The sequence below is a fragment of the Malaya genurostris genome, chromosome 2, assembly GCF_030247185.1.
Source record: "Malaya genurostris strain Urasoe2022 chromosome 2, Malgen_1.1, whole genome shotgun sequence".
NCBI lineage: Eukaryota > Metazoa > Arthropoda > Insecta > Diptera > Culicidae > Malaya > Malaya genurostris.
The window spans coordinates 11,591,846-11,611,315 of record NC_080571.1 but is presented as its reverse complement, the minus strand read 5'-3'; the positions used below and the strand labels follow the sequence as shown (position 1 = coordinate 11,611,315).

Sequence of the window (19,470 nt, the reverse complement as noted above, 5' to 3'; positions counted from 1 at the left end):
TCCAACCATAATATCCAGTGCATGGATGAAGAATATCGCTATACATGCTTGAACCCGCCTGATGGTTTGTTTGAGAAGGGCGCGTCAGACTCATTTCAAACCTTCAGAAGGAAACAAGTTTCCTTCAAGTGACTTGGGCTGGCTATCCACAATCCCTCGTCCAGTCATCAATTCGTCCGATGCCCTGATGCTCCCTCCCCTTTACGCCCCCGTGCAAAATGTTTTATATTGATAAATACAATGAAACATAGTGTAATGAAATTAATATAACATAAAATGATATAATAGATTACGAAATAATATAATACAATGTCATACAATATAATATAATATATTATAAAACATGATATAAAATAACAGTTAATGTAGAGTGTCAGTTATGCTCTTCTATCTTCGCAATACTGCAGGAAGTAGAATATTTCTCTTCTAATAACAATAATAATATCCACATCTATAAAAATAATATATGTTATTATTATTGATGACAAATTAATAATAATAACAATCAATATAATAATGAAAATAACAATAAAAAACAATATAATGTAGTACAATGAATTATATAATAAATAATAGAATAAATAAAATGATATGTTGCGATATGCTATGATATTATATTACTTGAATTTATATGTCATTTCTCATCCTCTCATTCTGCCATCAACGCATTCCATCGACCATTTGTCATCACAGACACACGTGTAGGCATGAAACAGGATCCAGTGAGGACCAAGCTCACCTTGTGACGACCTTGATATTTAGTTGAAAGTTACTTTAAAAATGATAACTTATAAGGAAAACAAATTTATATTTTGCGCAGAGGTACGTAGTATTACTCATAATAAACCCTACAATATAATATAATATAACATAATATAATAAAATATAATATAATATAATACAATATAATATGATATAATGCAATGCAGTATAATACCATACAACATATTATATAATAACATAAAATAGTGTAAGACGATAATATATGAAATAATATGCTATGATACAATATAACAGGTAGTGTCGCAGTGTAAGTTACGCTCTTCTAATAATAATAATAATAAAAATAATAATAATAATACATGATGTAATAAACAACACAATTATATGTTGTAATATACTATGATAAACACTGCACTTTAGGATGGGCTTCAACCTACAAGCCATTTCGCACCCTCTCATTCTGCTACTAACGCAGAAGGCGATAGCACCCAGTCGACGCCGTTCTATTGACAAAATGTCATCATAGACGCTCGGGGAGGCATGAGATAGGGACTTGTGAGGACTTAGTTATCTCACCATTTGACGACTTGTTTGTCATACTGAAAACGTGCGCAAATTTTCACCCAAAACGGAACAAGATGATCTTAATTTTATCCTCTTTTCTGCTGATAGTTTATGGAATTGTTATAGAAAAAAATGAAGATAAATTTTCAGGTAGATTTAAGCGATTCAAAGTGGACACCGAAAAATTTAAAATTTTTGTTTGTCTTCAAGTACTATTGATTGATGACGAGAGAATATTTTGGGACTGTTCGAAATGTTTGAAATTTTGAAAATAACATTTGTGACTCAAAAGCTTACCGACCCCCCGAGTGGCCGAATGTCATTTCGCCGAATGAGTAATTTTACCTAAAAGGAACTTTCGACTGAAAATATCGTACAGAGTTTAAATATCGTCTAATGTTGAAACAAGATAAAACGACCGTTACTTCAATGTAGTGGTTCATTCGTATCTAGCGCTCTCTTAAATGAGAGCAGCTATTTTACTACCCAATGCTTCGTTTGCTGATTTTGTTGCACATGAATTTCGGATTCCCAGTTAAAATATTCTTTTTGATAATGATGAAACTTGTTATCGGACCGTCAGGTAAAACCAACTGTTTTTATTTAAGTATCCGCTAGAGCCAAATGCATCATATCAAACACAAACAATAAATCAAATTCTGTTTATTCACCAAAAATATTTATTTGTTTTTATATCTCAAAGACGGTTGATGTGGCGCAGTGACATTACCGAGGCCAAGATGGCTCAGCTGCTCAAAGCTCAACGGTGACGCTGTCTGAGATGCTCACCACTCACCATCGGAATCGACAACCTCTCACATATACACCTGTAACCGCCTCGTTTGCCCGGTCTATTCGAAGCTAATCTATTTTTTGCCTTGATTAGAACCGAACGAGCAGCAGCGAGGTCGAACAGCAAACGAACAGAAATGATGATACGAAGCCGCATTAAATATTTTTTTCGATGTACAATTTTTGGTCAACGAAACATTTTTCATTTTCCTTTAAAATGAGCCGGGCCAGTTTGAATAATTATTTAACATCAATGATATGAATAAATTCTTAGAAACTGTTTTAGCAAGAAAGTTCTTCTAATGTTAGGTTAAAAATGAAAACTTAAAAAATCTTTGCACTTTGCATCTTCCAGTAGATACATATATATTTTTTTTTGATGCCCTATTAATAACCAATCATTTCCTCTATGATCCATTTTGTTCAATCAATAGTTTTTTAGTCACAAAGATTCAAAAAATAACAAAACAAAAAAATACAGATTCTTTAAATTGCATACCCAAATAAATCGAGAACGGCTGAGTACATGTGGAAAATCATTATAAGCAAATTTGTTGCTTCTAGTCTGTAAAATCATACTATAGCGTCTGAAAGGAAATTTTTCATCGATAACAGAAAGTTTTTTCAAAAGCCTCTAAATAGTTTAGGTTGCAGTTTCTTTAAAAAAAACACAAATCAAAATAAGTTTAAAAAGTATTAGGAAAACCAACTATTAATTGGAACTCCGAACACCCCTAGTGTTGTATACAATTCGATTCAGTTCGACGAGAGTTGAGAAAGTCTGTGTTCTTTCAAACATTTTTCTCTCAACTCAATTTTCTAGGAGATACCTGAACCGATTTTAACAAACTTAGACTCGTTTGAAAGCTACTTTTGGGATGTCAATTCGAAAATTATTTGACTTTTACGTTCAGCTCCGGAGATATAACGGTAAAAGTGACGTTAGCGACAAATAGCTTTTTTTGCATCCGTTCAATTTTTCAAGAAGTGACCAATGATCTAGTTCCTACTGATACTTTTGGTTTCAAGAATTTAGCTGAATGTGAGACGACCCAGATCAATGTGAATACATTTGTGTCAAATATCAGCCCAAATTCATGTCAGAAATTATTCTGATTAAAATAATAAACGAGACTGTTTAAATGAACAGAGAAAGGCATCATTTCATCACTAGGCGAATTAAAAATAGATTTTTTCTAATTGGAGCGTAATGAATTCACCAGGATTCAAGGTGCGGAAAATGGGTGCCACATGAATGAAATGAAAGACAGACGGAAAACCGCAATAAACACTTGTGAACTTTTGCTTCAAAGACATGAAAGAAAATCAGTTTTGCATCGAATTGTTACGATAAAAAATGGATTTATTTTAATAATCATAAATCTAAAAAATCATGGGTTAATCCGGGACAGCCATCAACATCGACAGCAAAATCAGATCAATTCGGCAAGAAGGCAATGCTCTGTGTTTAGTGAGTTCCGAAAGGTGAGCTTCTAAAACCTTGGGAAACAGTGAATACTAATCGCTACAGATAGCAAATGATTAATTTAAACCATCAGCTGATCCAAAAAATGATGACAATGGGTCACAAGATACGACAAAATAATTTTGTTACACAACGATGCACCTGCACACAAAGCAAACATGGTTTAGGATATTATCAAAGCACTTGGGTGAAAGCTGCAACCCCACCCGCCGAATAAACCAGACTAGGACCCTATAGGTCATCAATAGGTTATAGACGGACATAAATAGAGTTTTTGGGGACCACCTTTGTGCGTCTTATTTATTCATTAGTAGATTTTTAGGCGTTATAATGAAATAACGGGAAATTATGTTCACAATCGTGGTTTCAAATACGCTGGATTGCGTGTAATTGAAACCACGATGTTAAGCACAATTTACGATATTTTAAGATAACGAAATAATCCTTAAAATCCGAAATAAATATAATAATTTGAAAAAGGAATGGAAAAAGACAAAGTTGGGTCGAAATTACAACTCATCTGTTATTGTCGATTATATTTGATCGAATATAAATCTTCTACAAAAGAATCCATTTATATATCAATTACACATATTTCAACTTGTAAAAATTCACTAACGATTAATAACAAATCTGTTGATGCCTTTTAATCTCATCAAAACGAATAACTACCTTTTCGAATCTGGTGAAATTCGTAATTTTTTTTAAATAAATTTCCGACCCAATCGAACACAAATAAACCACCCACCACCGCACAAAGCTCATCCGGCCTTGCGAGGCATACCTGCAATATACAAACAATTAGAATGGACATGTTTTTTTTTCAATTTGTTGCATTGACCGCTCCTTATGAACGATTTCTCTTCGCATTGTTCACCACGCAGTTCCAGTCGGTAAATCATCCGTGACACGTTACCTTCCAAAACATGCGGATGCGGTACCTCATCGTCGGCGGCGTCAATCAAACCGCTCAAATCTAATTTAATGCATTTTGGGGAAGGTGTGGGGTTTGAAACATCTAGATCGTCTCACTATAAACTATAAAATCGCTGATTCACCTATGCCATCAAGCTGAACTTGAACGTACGACTTTGGTCCAAGGGCCCCGAGGGCAAGGTGCAAAATGTTCCACATCGCCAAGTATGGGGTCAACTGTTGTTTTGCCCATCGACGAATAGACCGGAGAGAAAGATTGGCACAAAACTCGATTCGATTTTCGTTGTTAGCAATAATTGGATCTTGGTGGTCCTGGGAGGACCGCTCAACACAAGTCGTTTCGAAGTTCGGCTCTACAGTTGAGTCTGAAGTTGCTGTTAACCGATGTAGTGCATTTGTTCGTCTGTAGCAGCAACAATATATTCAAGTGGAAACTGACCTCAGACTAGCGCAACTAGCAACGCTCGAATTCAACAGCAAGTGTGAGGTATTTAACTACCTTTGCGTTTGGAGGCACAAAAAAAACGCTGCATACCTATCTGAACCGAGTGGCGACTCGTCGAATTCTAGTAGGTATGGGTGTTGAAGTGTAATTAACTTTGTTATGAAATCCGAGATATGGAACTGAACTTGACCCTGGTCTGGCCGGTTCAGGAACGACGCGTGCTACACGTGGGTACTCAATTTCACACGCACGATATGCTCTTGGGTTGGAATCGGCCTGTTTGATTGGCGAACAGCTGCCGGTTTGGTGAAGGCGAAAGATTCAGTAGCCAAAGGGGCTTCAGCAAACAATTGCACACTCGGAACCGCAAATCATTGATTACTAGTCTTGTAATAGTATAGCGATATGAAAGTTAATGAATGTTGTCTAAATGAGCACCAAAAAAAAAATACTTCGCAACAATAATTTATGTGAGTATCATTATGTTGATCTTTGTTTTCAAACGTTAATAGGAGATCATTATATCTTGTTTCGAAACTAATTATTTGTTTCAGATCTCTAACGTTAGCAAACTGAAGAAAACGATTTCACCCGAGGATCAATTAGCACTAGCCAAGTGCCTCCCACCTACCCTCTCGAAATGAAATGTAATACGTCAAATTAAACGAATTCGCACCGCTTTTATTGCCGTCCCAAGACAGCAAAGTTGATTTGGGACTCCAGACAAGCAAGCCATGAAAACCGAAAAACTCATTCATATGACTGTGTGACGTTGCCTTAATTGACACTTTCATTTTTTTATTTCATTTTCAACTATTCGACATTGAGCGTGTTTCTTTTTCAAGTTGAGATTTTATTTGATTTATAACATCGTACATCAATCAAGTTGCAAACATGCTGCTTGTGTCTGTTGCCCCAGTAGCGATAACCGCACAAAACCCGTTTTATATTCGTTGAACCTTCGGTCTGTGTGAATTAACTTAACGCGTTGATAGTTTGTTTTTTAAATGCGATTAGGCTACTTTTTGTATTGCTATATTACTTTGGATACCGATCTCATCAAGGCTCAAGGAAAATCATACCGTTTTACTGGTAATAATAAAATGTATATTCCAAAGATCCAATAAAGCTGTCATTCGTAATATTCTGAATCAGTTAATTAGTAGAATATCTTCAGTTGTGACGATAAATCAATAGTTTTATGACAAAATTTAATGTACGTGTAGAACATGCGGATCATCAGTGCGTTAAAAATAAAACATTTTGACGAATAGTACGCTCAGTGTAGTGGAAATGTGATGTCGCTCAAGTAGAGTCGAGCTTTTCATCAGCACCTGAGTCAAGTTGAACCCCTAGGTTACACTAGCAGTTCACTTCGATCTGTTAGACACTGATGAGTCGACGACCAACCGTAAATGAAAATGAAGTCATAAGTCATTCAAGAGTATGGATAGTTTGCTGTAAATTTCTAGCCACTCGACGAAATAGTTTACACTGGGTCTCTTTTTACGCGTTTTTTTACACGGATTTCCGAAGTTACGCGGTTTTTTCGGTATAAAAAAAATAGATTTTGGAAGTCTGAAAATCAAAATGTCCCAAAGTTGGTTTCCACAAAAAAAATTGTTTTGAGATTACACCAGATCTGGACGTTTCATGCATTTCTAAGATATTTGGCTTCAAAAAAAATTTTATTTAGTTTTGAGGTTCTTTTACGCGAGTTTCCGAAGTTACACGTTTTTTTGCGCGTATTTCCGAAGTTACGCGGATTTCCAAAGTTTTTTTTTACGCGGTTCGTATCCCCCGCGTAAAAAGAGACCTCAGTGTAGCTTTTCTCTAAGGATATTAGACATATCATGAGAACCAATTTAAAAAAAAATTTTAAAGCCAATGCATTGCACTATTATTTGCCCAAATTTAAGTTTAAAACAGAAAAGCCAAACGAAAGCCACATGAGATGGTACGAACTATAGATGTGGAACATGGACGATAAAAACCAAACTGTCCTCAATAGTGATATTCCAGGTTTCTATATCGGTGATTTTATCATTGCCCTAGTATCATATACAACACGACTCTACTCGACGAGATCCGAAAATATCTGTTTTATAATTTTTCCTTTTCTCATATAGAAAAGCTATGCAATCATTGTGAAAACCGACTTTTGAACCGATGCCCGGAGGGCCGAATGTCATATACCATTCGATTCAGTTCGACGAACTGAGCAAATGTCTGTGTATGTATATGTGTATGTGACAAATAATGTCACTAAATTTTCTCAGAGATGGCTGAACCGATTTTCACAAACTCAGTTTCAAATGAAATGTCTTATGGTCCCGTAGATCGCAGTTGAATTTTATCCCGATCCGACTTCCGGTTCCGGAATTGCAGGGAACTTTTCTCAGAGATGGCGTGACCGATTTTCACAAACTTAGTATAAAACGAAAGGTCTTTAGGTCCCATAGATCGCTGTTGAATTTTATCCCGATCCGACTTCCGGTTTCGCAATTACAAGGCAATATGTGCAAATCTATGAGAAAATGCGTACTCCATTTTTCGGAAATTTCTTAACCGATTTTTGCAAACTAATGTGCAAATGAAAGGTCTTGAAATTTTTTGAAAAGTCCTCGAAAAGTTGATCCAGATCCGACTTCTGGTTACGGTATTACAGTGCGATAAGTGAAAAAAATTCAATTTCTCGACGATTTTTTCAAAAGTAATGGCGAAGCGAGGTGCAAATTTTTATAAAATTGACTGGTAAATTCATCTCGTTGGCAGACCTTGTTAATTAGTAGATATATAAATCTACTTTGGGACTACTAGTCCCCGGTTTCTGCTTCCGAACGCATCAGTAATAGTGTACAAAAATTTCCAAGAACGGAACTCACTTCGATTTCTCAGCAACGGTTAAACCGATTTTCACAAATCATGATTCAAATTCAAGCTCTCAGTGTCTTTAAAGATACTGTGCAATTTCATTTAGATTCGACTGCTGGTTCCGAAACTATAGAGCAATTGAGTATCAACACTTTCAAACTGTCATTCAAAATGATGCAAAATCGGAACACATCGGTACGAAAGAAGAGAACGCCACCGCCTAGCACACAGCGTGCTTTGTTCAATTTTGTATAGCGTGCAGAGTTGCCACATTTAAATCTATATTAATTTGACATAACTGATTACAAATTGAAAAGGTTATGGTAGTTCATACCAAATAAAGTTTATGATTTTATTCAAGTTTAAAAAAACAAATCTTGACAGAATCTTCTAGGGATGTTTTTGAAAATATAAGTACTATGAGAAAGGCACCACTTGGTGGATTAAAAAAGTTTTTTTTTTACAAAAACTTACGGTAAACATCAGAAGTAACCGATTATTCTGGATATGAATTTTTATTTATAAAATTTACTTTATTTATTTATAAAATTAACATAATTGAAAAATTGATATTTTGAGTGTTCGTGAACGAAGACCGGTAATCAATCGTTTATAAGAGGAAGACAGACCTCATCTAAATTTTCAGTAAGAATTTAATTGCTTTTTTTAATATTTTCATGCTACAATACGTTTTTACTGCAGCCAGCAACTCGCTTACTTGGTTTGTATTTCATACAATAGCTTGTCAATGATGAAGTTAAAGTTTTGCTATAAAAATTGCTGCAATCTAAAATAATACCTGTTATACGATATCACACAGCTAGGCTTTATTGCTTCAGCAACATCAACGCATTGAACTCAACAGAATTGAACATTGTTAGCATTATAAATGACAGTTACTTAGAAAATAAACAATTTCTTACAATACCCATTTTATTGTATTCAACTCGTTTTTATTTCAACACAAAACCCAATGCTGCATAAATTCGCGTCATAATTTTATATGTCATTTTTGCTTACAATATAATGCCACCGTGCCCACCTTGAATTTCTCACACCACCTCAATACGAAACAGCAGCGCGCAAGCAATAAAAAAAATGCGGAAATGTTTATGTAAACTTTTTCAAATTTCGGATGTTTTAGCTAAAATTTTATAATTTTGAGTTCCATTTTCAGATTCTTTATGAAATTCTGCTACAAACACTACTTTTCAGTTCTAAAATCATCTCCGTGGAACGGAACAATTACCGTTTATACATTTGAAAAACCAATTACGGCTCGGCAAAGCAAAATTTCAAAATTCTAAGAATACTTAGTTATGATAAATTTGATTTCGAAAACTTAAGTGTTTTTGGTTTTTCGAAAATCGGTCTAGTTTTTGAATAATTGATCAAAAACGCGATTTTCGCATTTCGCTACATTTCACCTTAATCGATCATTTTATTGAAAAATTAAACACACCAAATCGTTGGTTAAATGATATCGTTAAACTTACAGAACTTTTCAGCAGCTGTTTGACTGTTCTACAAATTTAGGATCAGGGTCATTTCGCCGAAAGCCATTCCACCGAAAGCCATTTCGACGAAAGCCGTTTCGCCGAAAGTTATTTCGCCGAATGGGTCATTTCGCCGATTCCTACACCTCAGGACGGAGTTCCTGCTGTCCGACCTTGCTCCCGCTTGTTCGGACCTAACTAAAGCAAAGAAACTTAGCTTTGAGTAGACCGGGCAAACGAGACGATTACAGGTTTGTATGCGAGAGGCCGCCGCTTCCGATGGCGAAACGACTTTCGGCGAAATGACCTATTCGGTGAAATGGCTTTCGACAAAATGACCCGCTCCCCAAATTTATATTAACGAACGGTCAGGTGTTCAAAATTTGACAAATATCGAATTCTGTTAGATTTTCTGAGTGCGAAACTTTTTCCCATTTGCTTATATTTTTTTCGAAGTAACTTTCAGGAATCGAAAGACTTTTAATTTGAATCTAAGTGTGTAAGAATTGGTTCAGCCATCATCAAGAAAAGCATTTTGCGTAATCGACGAACTGAGTCGAATAACCTTACAATATGAGAAAGGCAAAAATCCTCAAAACAGTCTTAAAAAGCGGCCATCACAGTCAGCAAGTGTTTGAAATTCAGTATTAGTTCATTGATCAAATTCGAAATGTTCACAGCGAACAGCTCCGGTTCCTGAGCTATAACAGTATAAGTGACATAACCGACAAACCGCACTTTTCCCTATTCAGTCTTTTTCTAGAAAAAATGTCTAAAATCTTTCGTTTGAGAGCTACTATTATGTCACTTAACATGTTAAAATGATTGACGGCGGACACTCTTGTTTCAAAGGTATAACCGTATGCGTGACATTTTCGGCAAACTGCATTCCTCTCTTTTCAATTTTCTCAAAACTGTCTGAACCGATCAAGATAAACAAGCTCATTTCAATGCTAGTCATAGGCCAAGGTTAAATATATTATGGTGAACACTTACGGTTCTGGAGTTGCAATCGTATAAATGACATAAACGACAAACCGGCTTCGACGAACTTGAGCTCGTTTGAAAGTTATGCTATTGTTACAGATCACGTTCAAATGATTAGTTCCGGGGAAATAATCGTATAAATGACATAACCGCCAAAACCCATGACTTAATGAGGACAGAACCGATTTACCTAATCATAGGCTTGTTCGGACTGTGGCCACGTATACAATGTGTCCAGCAATGTTCCAGAAATATATCCAAAAACGGGACGCCGGTTTTCCCGGAGTTGGCTCAACTAATTTAGACATACTTGGGTTTGTTTAAAACATTCAGAAGAACCAATTCAAATGTATTATTGCTGATATTCTTGATTCGGAAAATGTCGCCTTATAAGTGACGCAAGTGATAAAGTACGTTTTGCCTTTCTCTATAGAAAGGTATTAGAATTGCTGAAAAAAAACGACTTTTGAACGGAGCCTCGGAGACCCATAGTGTTATATACCATTCGACTCAGTTCGACGAGATCGGAAAATGTCTGTGTGTGTACTTTTCGAAGATATTTAAACGCGCTCAATTTTCTCAGAGTTGGCTGAACCGATTTTAACAAACTTATGCTCGTTTGAAGCTACTATCGGACCATTGATCAAGTTCGAAGACCAAATGGCTGTGAGTTTTTGTTTCGGAGATGAAACGTTGAGATTTAGTGTTATTTCCGAAAAAAATTTTTTTAGAAATATTTTTAAAAAAAAATTTTTCGATATGACACTAAATCTCGATGTTTCATGCAATTCTAAGACTTTTCAAATTTCATATACCCCGAAATTTCATATACCTCGAAAATTTCATATATTTCAAGATATAGGAAAAATCCACTAAGTGGACTAAGAAGGGTTTTTTTAGATTTTAGCATCACTCTTCTCGACAATTAGGCAACGCAAATGTCAAGCACTAGTTTGGAAAAATGATGCTGACTGTGTGACATAAACACTGAAGAATGCTTTTGTGAACTACTCGAATCAATCTGAATCAATTGGTGTCAAAATTAGTGTCACAAATTATTTAATAAAAGTATGAAATATATTTTTTATGTCCCGGGTTGGCGGTTCACTGCATAGGACGCTGGTCTTACAAGCCAGCTGTCGTATGTTCGAGCCCCGACCTGGAAGGATTCTTAGTGTCAGTAGGATCCATAGTACTAGCCATGCAATGATTCTGTACACTAAGAATCGGCTGCGAAGTCTGTTGAAACAGAGAGGCCAAATTTCACAAAAGGAATGTAATGCCAAGACTTTGACTTGATGAAATATATTTTCATGAGAAAGTTATGAAAGAAGAGAAAGGCATTATCACACCACTAGGTGGATTAAGAAGGGTTTTTTGTAAATGATCCCAATCAATCTAGAAATTATTGAATCCATCCAAATTTGTATCAAAAATAAGCTTAACAAAGAAAATGTTGTACTGAGACTATTTAAATGACAAAAAATGTATTAGTATGCAACTAGATGGATTGTGAAGCGAGGTTTATCTTTATTATGGATCATCGATGCTGATGAAATAATACATTAAAAAATTTTGATTCAACGAGCGATTTAAATCGGGATTTATTATAGTTTGTTCATAAGACTATACAGCCGTGATGAGCCAGAGGCAGGACTCGACCCCGAAACCTTCTCCTTACCATGGAGAAGATGATCTAGTAACTAAACTACTCTGGTATATGTGGAAACACATTCCAGATGACAATCTGACAAAGTAGTACGAAACTCGTGCATAACACTTTGTACGTGCCGGTCGAGGTTCAGACTATATAACTACTTGCTGCTGACCTCGTATTCTTTAAATCCCGATCTGACTAGTTCGAACATCCGTCTACTTAGTCCCTTTGCTCTGTTCCCTGTTACGGCAGGATTGCTTGAAAATTTTCATTTTTCAACCAGCCTAGCATCTTACATTTATAACTGGTGAACTCCAACACTGTTAGCTATTAATTAAAATTTCAATCAAAGATATTTGAAAATATATGATTCTATTCATTTAAATCGATACGCTGAAACATTTTCAACCAATATGTGAAAAAATATCGGAACACAAAACTGACCAATCCGCATGTGTTCAAAAACTGACCACTTTTCCATATGTTTACTTGTTTGAATTTCTCATTTGACCCCTATGTAAACAACATAAACGTATTCCACATAGAAAAAAAACTGTCTCTTTAAAGCTTACAACCTGAACCTGCATCCGAGTAGTTGGTTTCACACGTCACGCATCATTTGCTAATGTACTAAAAGCATTGAGTAGTGCATAAGCCAGACCAGACCAGACCAGGAGAGAACTCACGAAAAAAAAAACACACCGACTCTATACACGACAAGGTTAGTACGGCTGTTTGGAGTTTTAGAGTGCACCCATCTATTCAGTATTCATAGGAAAATTTATAGAAATTTATCCGCTTGTGGCTACGTTCATAAATGGTACGGAGCTTGAGAATGCAACCGGCACTTTTTCCATGCGGTTCGTAATGTAATTTAGCTTTCGCATGCTTCACATCGGTGTGCTGCACTGCAACTCAGGTGGAAAAACCCTACGGGCCGTTGAGCCATTGAAAATGGGAAAACATTTGTTTTGTTTTAATTTTTCAATATTATCATTGCATTTTCCACCAGGCGAGTGTGGATGAGCAGTACAGATTAACGATCTGATGCCTCTGTGCCTTGAATAAGGCTTCGCGGAGAAAAAAGATGGAGATAGAGAAAGATAACAGTTGAAGTGCAAGTGTTAATGAAACGTTTAAAAGATTATCAAAAGGAATTATAGAAAACAGATAGTGATAAAACACACCATACCTCAAACAAGATAAAGCCAGTAAACAGTTGTGAGAAAGCAAAGAAAAATGTTTGCCATAATAGAGATTATTTGACTTACATAAAAAGCAGAATGCAAACAGCAAAAAGTTGAACACTCGGAGCTGATTCATGGCTGGAATTCTGCTTGCCGCTGTTTGAACTTTTCTCCCGGCTGAGTTACTGCAACTCGTCGCCACCCGTTGATTCACTTTGCTCGTTCAGTTTGAGACGACGACGATGGATGCAAAATGCAAAAATTGAATTTGAATATTCAGCGATTCACTTTTACTATCACAGTGGCACACAAATTTTCACCTTCCCAATTTTATTCTTCCTCTTCTTGTTATTCTTTTCGACACTTTCTCACACTCTTTGGCGTTGCTGATGGGAACAAATCAGATGTGATTTCACTAGGGAACGTGCCAAGAGCAAAATATCACCGAAATCACGCGATATCGAGCAATGCACCGAACCGGGGTGGGGTGGTGATGACCTTTATCGCTGCTAATTTGAATATAATTCTGCGTCTGTGGATGGAAAAAAGAAACAAAATAAACAAACAATTAGTGAGAGTGAAAATCATAGGCATCTCGTTGAACTAAGATGAACTCGTACTTTGCATATGCAATAGATAGTTGTATTAAAAAGCAGTATTCAATCAATAGTTTCTTAGCACGCAGTTTTGCATGGTTTGATTCCAATTCCCAAAAAAAATACCTGTAAGTTACGGATTTCACCGTGCTTGCTCAGGGGGTTAAAATACACTATTTAATTATGCCTTTTACTGCAAAGTAGTAAAGCGAGGGAACACGTGTCTTATCAACTCCGGCTTCAGTCTTAAGCTTGGATGCACGTTGTTGATATAAAAAACTTGTTGCTGTCGAATACCATATCTTTCCAAGTCAGAACTAGCAGAGCATGGCCTTATGAAAAATCACAAGTTTATTACTACCCACACATTACTTTTCAAACAGACAGACGAAAGTTTAATCATGAAGTTTGTTCAAACATTACAAATCTTCCCTAATAAATCAGGAACAGAGAAAAGGCTATACTTGGCTTTTCTAGTGATTACTCCAGTGGTTCTCAAACGTGTTTGGACCTTGCTGCCACCATTTCGTCACACCTAGCAACATCCTTTCTAATGAAATCACGAAAAAAATATATATTTACTTTATGTTCTAAATTAATCATATTCAATCAAATTTTGTCGAATTTTTTAGACGGTCTTCAATCTACTATTTCAGAGCTGACTCTGAATAACAAACATTCAGTGGTTCTAATTTTTAATCATCGTTTCTCAATCTTACCTGAGTTCTGCGTTATTAGTTGCATTAGTTCTAGAACCATTCAATTCGAAATTCGATCCCAAAATGTTCACTTAAAATTTCGTCGCTTGAATTGAACGAGTTCTTGCACGAAACATATCACTAAAAATTTGACAATTTTAATAAAAATAACGAATATTTTCTGTGGATTTATGATACTTTTTTTGGTAGCACAGTAAAGTAGGACAAATTTCCACTTTATGTCCAGAAATATGTCCTAAGTCTTGAAATATATCCGACGTACATATCGCGACTCACATTTCTGCTAATTCTTGTACTTTCGATATTATCAATTAACGAACATAGGCATTAGGAGATTAGAAGTTTGCGTCTGGTATTCGATTACGTATTTTTATACTTTATAGTAAAATAAATACATTTTCATTCATCTTTTAGCTATATAGATATAGGAAAATTTGCTCGGACCTAATCTGAAACTGTAAGACTTTTCTTTTGAACCTATAAGTTTGTGAAATCCGAGATCCTTTTTGCAGTTTTTAATCACTATTTCCAATTCTTCCGAAACCGGATTCAGATAAACGAAATAGCCGAAGTTGGTTCGTTTGCTACCAGCAAATATGACCTACAAATTGGAACAGTTTTGAACGTTGTTAAACCTATACTAACTATCTCATGCTCTATTTCGATTAAACAAAACAAAAAAAGATATAACAAATGAAACGAACCTGCGTTTCTGTTACTTCTGCATATGTAAGTCAAGCTAAACAGCATGAATCAGCAGCATAAAACATGTAGTAGGATTATTCTTCTTATTATTATTATTATTATTATTATTAACATTATTATTATTATTATTATTATTATTATTATTATTATTATTATTATTATTATTATTATTATTATTATTATTATTATTATTATTATTATTATTATTATTATTATTATTATTATTATTATTATTATTATTATTATTATTATTATTATTATTATTATTATTATTATTATTATTATTATTATTATTATTATTATTATTACTATTATTATTATTATTATTATTATTATTATTATTATTATTATTATTATTAACATCACTACACAACGTGTACGAAATAGAACAAAGCACACCTTGTTCGTTTTGTGTATTTTTCTTCTTTCGGTGTTGTAACTGCGGAGCCGGAAGTCCGATCCGGATGAAATTTCACAGTAGCTTTAAAGACAGTATGAACTATAATTCAAATCAGGATTTGAGAAAATCGGTTCAAGCATCGCAGAGAAATCGAAGTGAATTTAGTTTAAGGAATTTTTCTTCTCCACTTTCGGTGCTATCGGAACCGGAAAAGAGGGGACCAGTAGTGCCGAATTAAGTTTTCATGCCCACAAACTAACAAGCTCTGCAAACTAGAAGAATGTATCAGACAGTTTCATGGGATTTGTACCTGTTTTAAACCATCGTTCGTGGAAAAATACTAATAAAATTGGCAATTTTCCACTTATAACGTTTTAGTCGGATCCAGATAAAATGTTGTACAAATTTTCAGGATATTGTAAGACCTTTCATTTGAATCTTAGTTTGCGAAAATCGGTTGAGTTGTTCCACAGATAATTGAGTGTAAACTTTTTCTCAAATTTTCACATATTACCATATAACTCCGGAACCGGAAGTCACATTCAAATGAAATTCAATAGCAAACTATGGGACCATAATACCATTTATTTGAATCTTAGTTTGTGAAAACCCTATATCTCCGGAACTGGAAGTCGGATCGAAATGAAATTCAATAGCAGGCTATGGGACTATGAGACCTTTCATTTGAATCTTTGTTTGTGAAAATCGGTTCAGCCATCTCTGAGAAAAAGCAAAGTCTTGGCATTACATTCCTTTGGTGGAATTTGGCCTTTCTGTTTCAACAGACAGATTCAGCTCGACGAACTGAGTAAATGTCCGTGTGTGTGTGTCTGTATGTGTGTTGTCAACTAAGAGGTCGAGATCTCAGATATGGCTGGACCGATTTTGATCAAATGAAAGGTCTCCCCGTCACCCAGAACGATATTGAATGGTTTTGAGATCGGATGTTTACTTTTTGAGTTATGCGAAGTTTTATGTCAAAATTTTCAGTTTTTTGACAGTATCTGTCACCATTCACCTTGAAAACAGAATATATTTTCAGACTTAGATTTCGCACGGTAATACCTATCCAACAAGCCATAGATTGTTAAAATCCGTCCATTTTTAACGGAGATATCGAAATTTTCGTGTAAGCGACTTTTTCCCCTATACCAGCAGTAGAAGTTTTGAGCGCTGTCTGGCAAAGAAATGCTTGGGAGCAACATAAAACACTGTGTACAGCATGATACTTTGCCTCGGACCGATTTTAGCACGGTTCGTTTTTGGCAACATAATCGTTCGAATATGGCATATGTAAACCAGATGATGGCAGAATTTTCGAGTTGAAAGCAATTCCATAATTATATTGATTTAAACTACTTACAGTAATCAATGCTGGAAGAACATAACTTCCATATACCATACAACTCAGTTCGTCGAGATCATCAAATGCATGTGTGACAAATAATTTCACTTAATTTTCTCGGAGATGGCTAAACCATTTTCTATAAACTCAGATTCACATGAAAAGTAGTATACTCCCAAACAAGGTTCCTGAATTACGTTTGGATCCGCTTCTGATTGCGGAACCACAGGATGATATGTGAAACGGAATTAAAATAATTCTATTCATTTTTCTCGTAGATGGCTGAACCGATCTAAGATTCAAATGAAATCTACGAATCATCTATGATTCAAATGAGAGGTCTTAAAATCCTATAAAACATCTTACTTTCTAGTCAGATCCGACTTCAGGTTTAGGAGTTACAGGGTGGTTAGTATAAAAATGTCCATTTCACATAAATTAATCAGGTTTATCGGGTGTGCAGATTTGAATAGTCGATTACCAAATAAATTTATTTCAGTTTAAGCGGTATTCGTTCTTGGATTCGGAATGTACCCCCAAATTTTAATTCGCATTACAATTTCTCAAAGATGTCTACACACTCCTCAGGTGAATTAAACTGATTTCGGCAACATCGATTTTAGAATTCCGGTTTCAGTATCGAATCGTTTTTGAAAGCTCAATCATTTTCTTAAAAAGGCCAAATCAGACTTCAAAAACAAAAATTTAAATTAAAGGACTGAAGGTCCCATGCAAAATTGGTGAATTTTATTCGATTCTGGAGTTACAGATGATGAGTTTCTAAAATTCATACCGATATAGAAGATGTAAATTGTTTGGCGTATTAAATTATGGCCATTAGAATCATTTTGGGTTATGCTAGTTCCTGAATACCGGCTCTGGAAGTACCATAAATAATGACGAAAAACTCTGAAGTGGAACTTACTTCGACATCTCATGGAATGTTCAATCGATTGTCACACGTTAAGATTGAAATTCGATACGATTTGCAGTTTCGACATCACAGGGTAATAAGTGATTAAAATCTCAATTTACCGTTTAAAACGACGATAATTAAAATAATGTCATGAAAACTAAAACACCCAAGAATATCAATGCAAAAAACACATGCGGATTGATAAAAAAAAAGGTATCATCTCACTGCTAGGTGGATTAATCACGTTTTTCTTTAGAAATGAATTGCTATGGACATATTCTCACATATAATAATGTGCTATTCTACGACATAATTTTTTTGCTTCTTGGAAGAAAACAAAGAAGTTTGTTTTTGCATCAACTAGTACAACCTACAAAATAAAACAGTTCCACTATTCCCGGAGCTTCTGGAATCGGTAACGAGGATGGTCGGACTGGTTTGTTTGGTTACAGACTCTCACGGTCTGCAAACTAGAGAAATGCACTAGCCAATATAAAGAGGTAGCTTAAAAAATTCTTGAAATTGACATTTTTACACTAAGCACCCTATCTCTGGAACCAGGAGTTTGATCCGAATGATAATTGGGATATTCTTATGGCATCTTGAGACCTTTCAGATGATTCTAAGTTTGTGAAAATCGGTTCAACTATCTCCAAGAAAAGTGAGTGACATTATGTTCACATTTTTTGTGCACCGGAAGTTGAATCCAAGTGAAAATCGAGAACTTTATATGGGACCATAAGACCTTTCATTTGAATCTGAGTTAGTGAAATTCAGTTCAGCCATCTCCAAGAAAAGTGAGTGACAATTTTTGTCACACATGCACACACACAGACATTTTCTCAATTCATCGAGCTGAGTCGAATGATATATGACATTCGCCCTCCGGGCCTCGGTTGCAAAGTCGGTTTTCACAGTGATTGTATAGCCTTCCAATTTGAAGTATATGATTACTATTTTCGATGCTTCTAGAATTGGAAGCTGAAATCGGTTTTTTGGTTTTTCACTGAAAATGACTACCGATTGAAATAGTTTCGACCACTTTTTTACGTTTTGAGCGACGGTATAAAATTTATATCACCCTGTAATTCTGGAACCAGAAGTCCGAATTAATTTCATGAGTATTGCATGAATCTATAATACTGTTCATTTGAATTCAAATCATATTTAGAAATTTTGTACTGGACTGCAAGACCTTACATTTAGATCCAAGTTTTTCAAAATCGGTTCAGTCATATCTGAGAAAATTGTGTGCACAAAAATGTTACGTACATACATACACACATACAGACATTTTGCATACTCGACGAACTGAGGCGAATGGTATATGAAAACCCGCCCCCCCCCCCAGGTCACGCTTTAAAAGTCGGTTTTTACAGTGATGAATTTCATCATAAAGGAAAATTTACAACTACGGCACTGGTACGTGCGCCAATTAATTTTACGCCACTGCTGTTTTTCCGACTCCATGTTTTCAACTGTTGCAAAACTATTACTGACACTCACACAATGTAAACATTACACATTGATTCAGTTGCACCCAAAATTTAATTTGTAAATTCGGTAAAAAGTTACAGCCATTTGACAGTTATGTAAATTGAGTCCGGACAGCCTTCATTGTTCATTCGATTCACAGAATGAG

The 19,470-nt window shown here is 35.3% G+C and overlaps 1 protein-coding gene across 7 annotated transcripts in view; it reads right to left on the bottom strand.

The window, feature by feature from the left end:
• The window catches only part of LOC131427031 (uncharacterized), a 231,662-nt gene that overhangs the window by 127,256 nt on the left and 84,936 nt on the right, over nucleotides 1-19,470 (bottom strand). For 6 of the 7 annotated variants that reach the window (XM_058589904.1, XM_058589909.1, XM_058589910.1 and 3 more), the window contains exon 3: nucleotides 13,232-13,679. In XM_058589904.1, the coding sequence (XP_058445887.1) occupies nucleotides 13,232-13,283 (52 nt within the window). In that variant the 5' untranslated portion in view covers nucleotides 13,284-13,679. The remainder of the gene's footprint in view (nucleotides 1-13,231; nucleotides 13,680-19,470) is intronic. The other variant, XM_058589908.1, reaches the window with a different exon arrangement.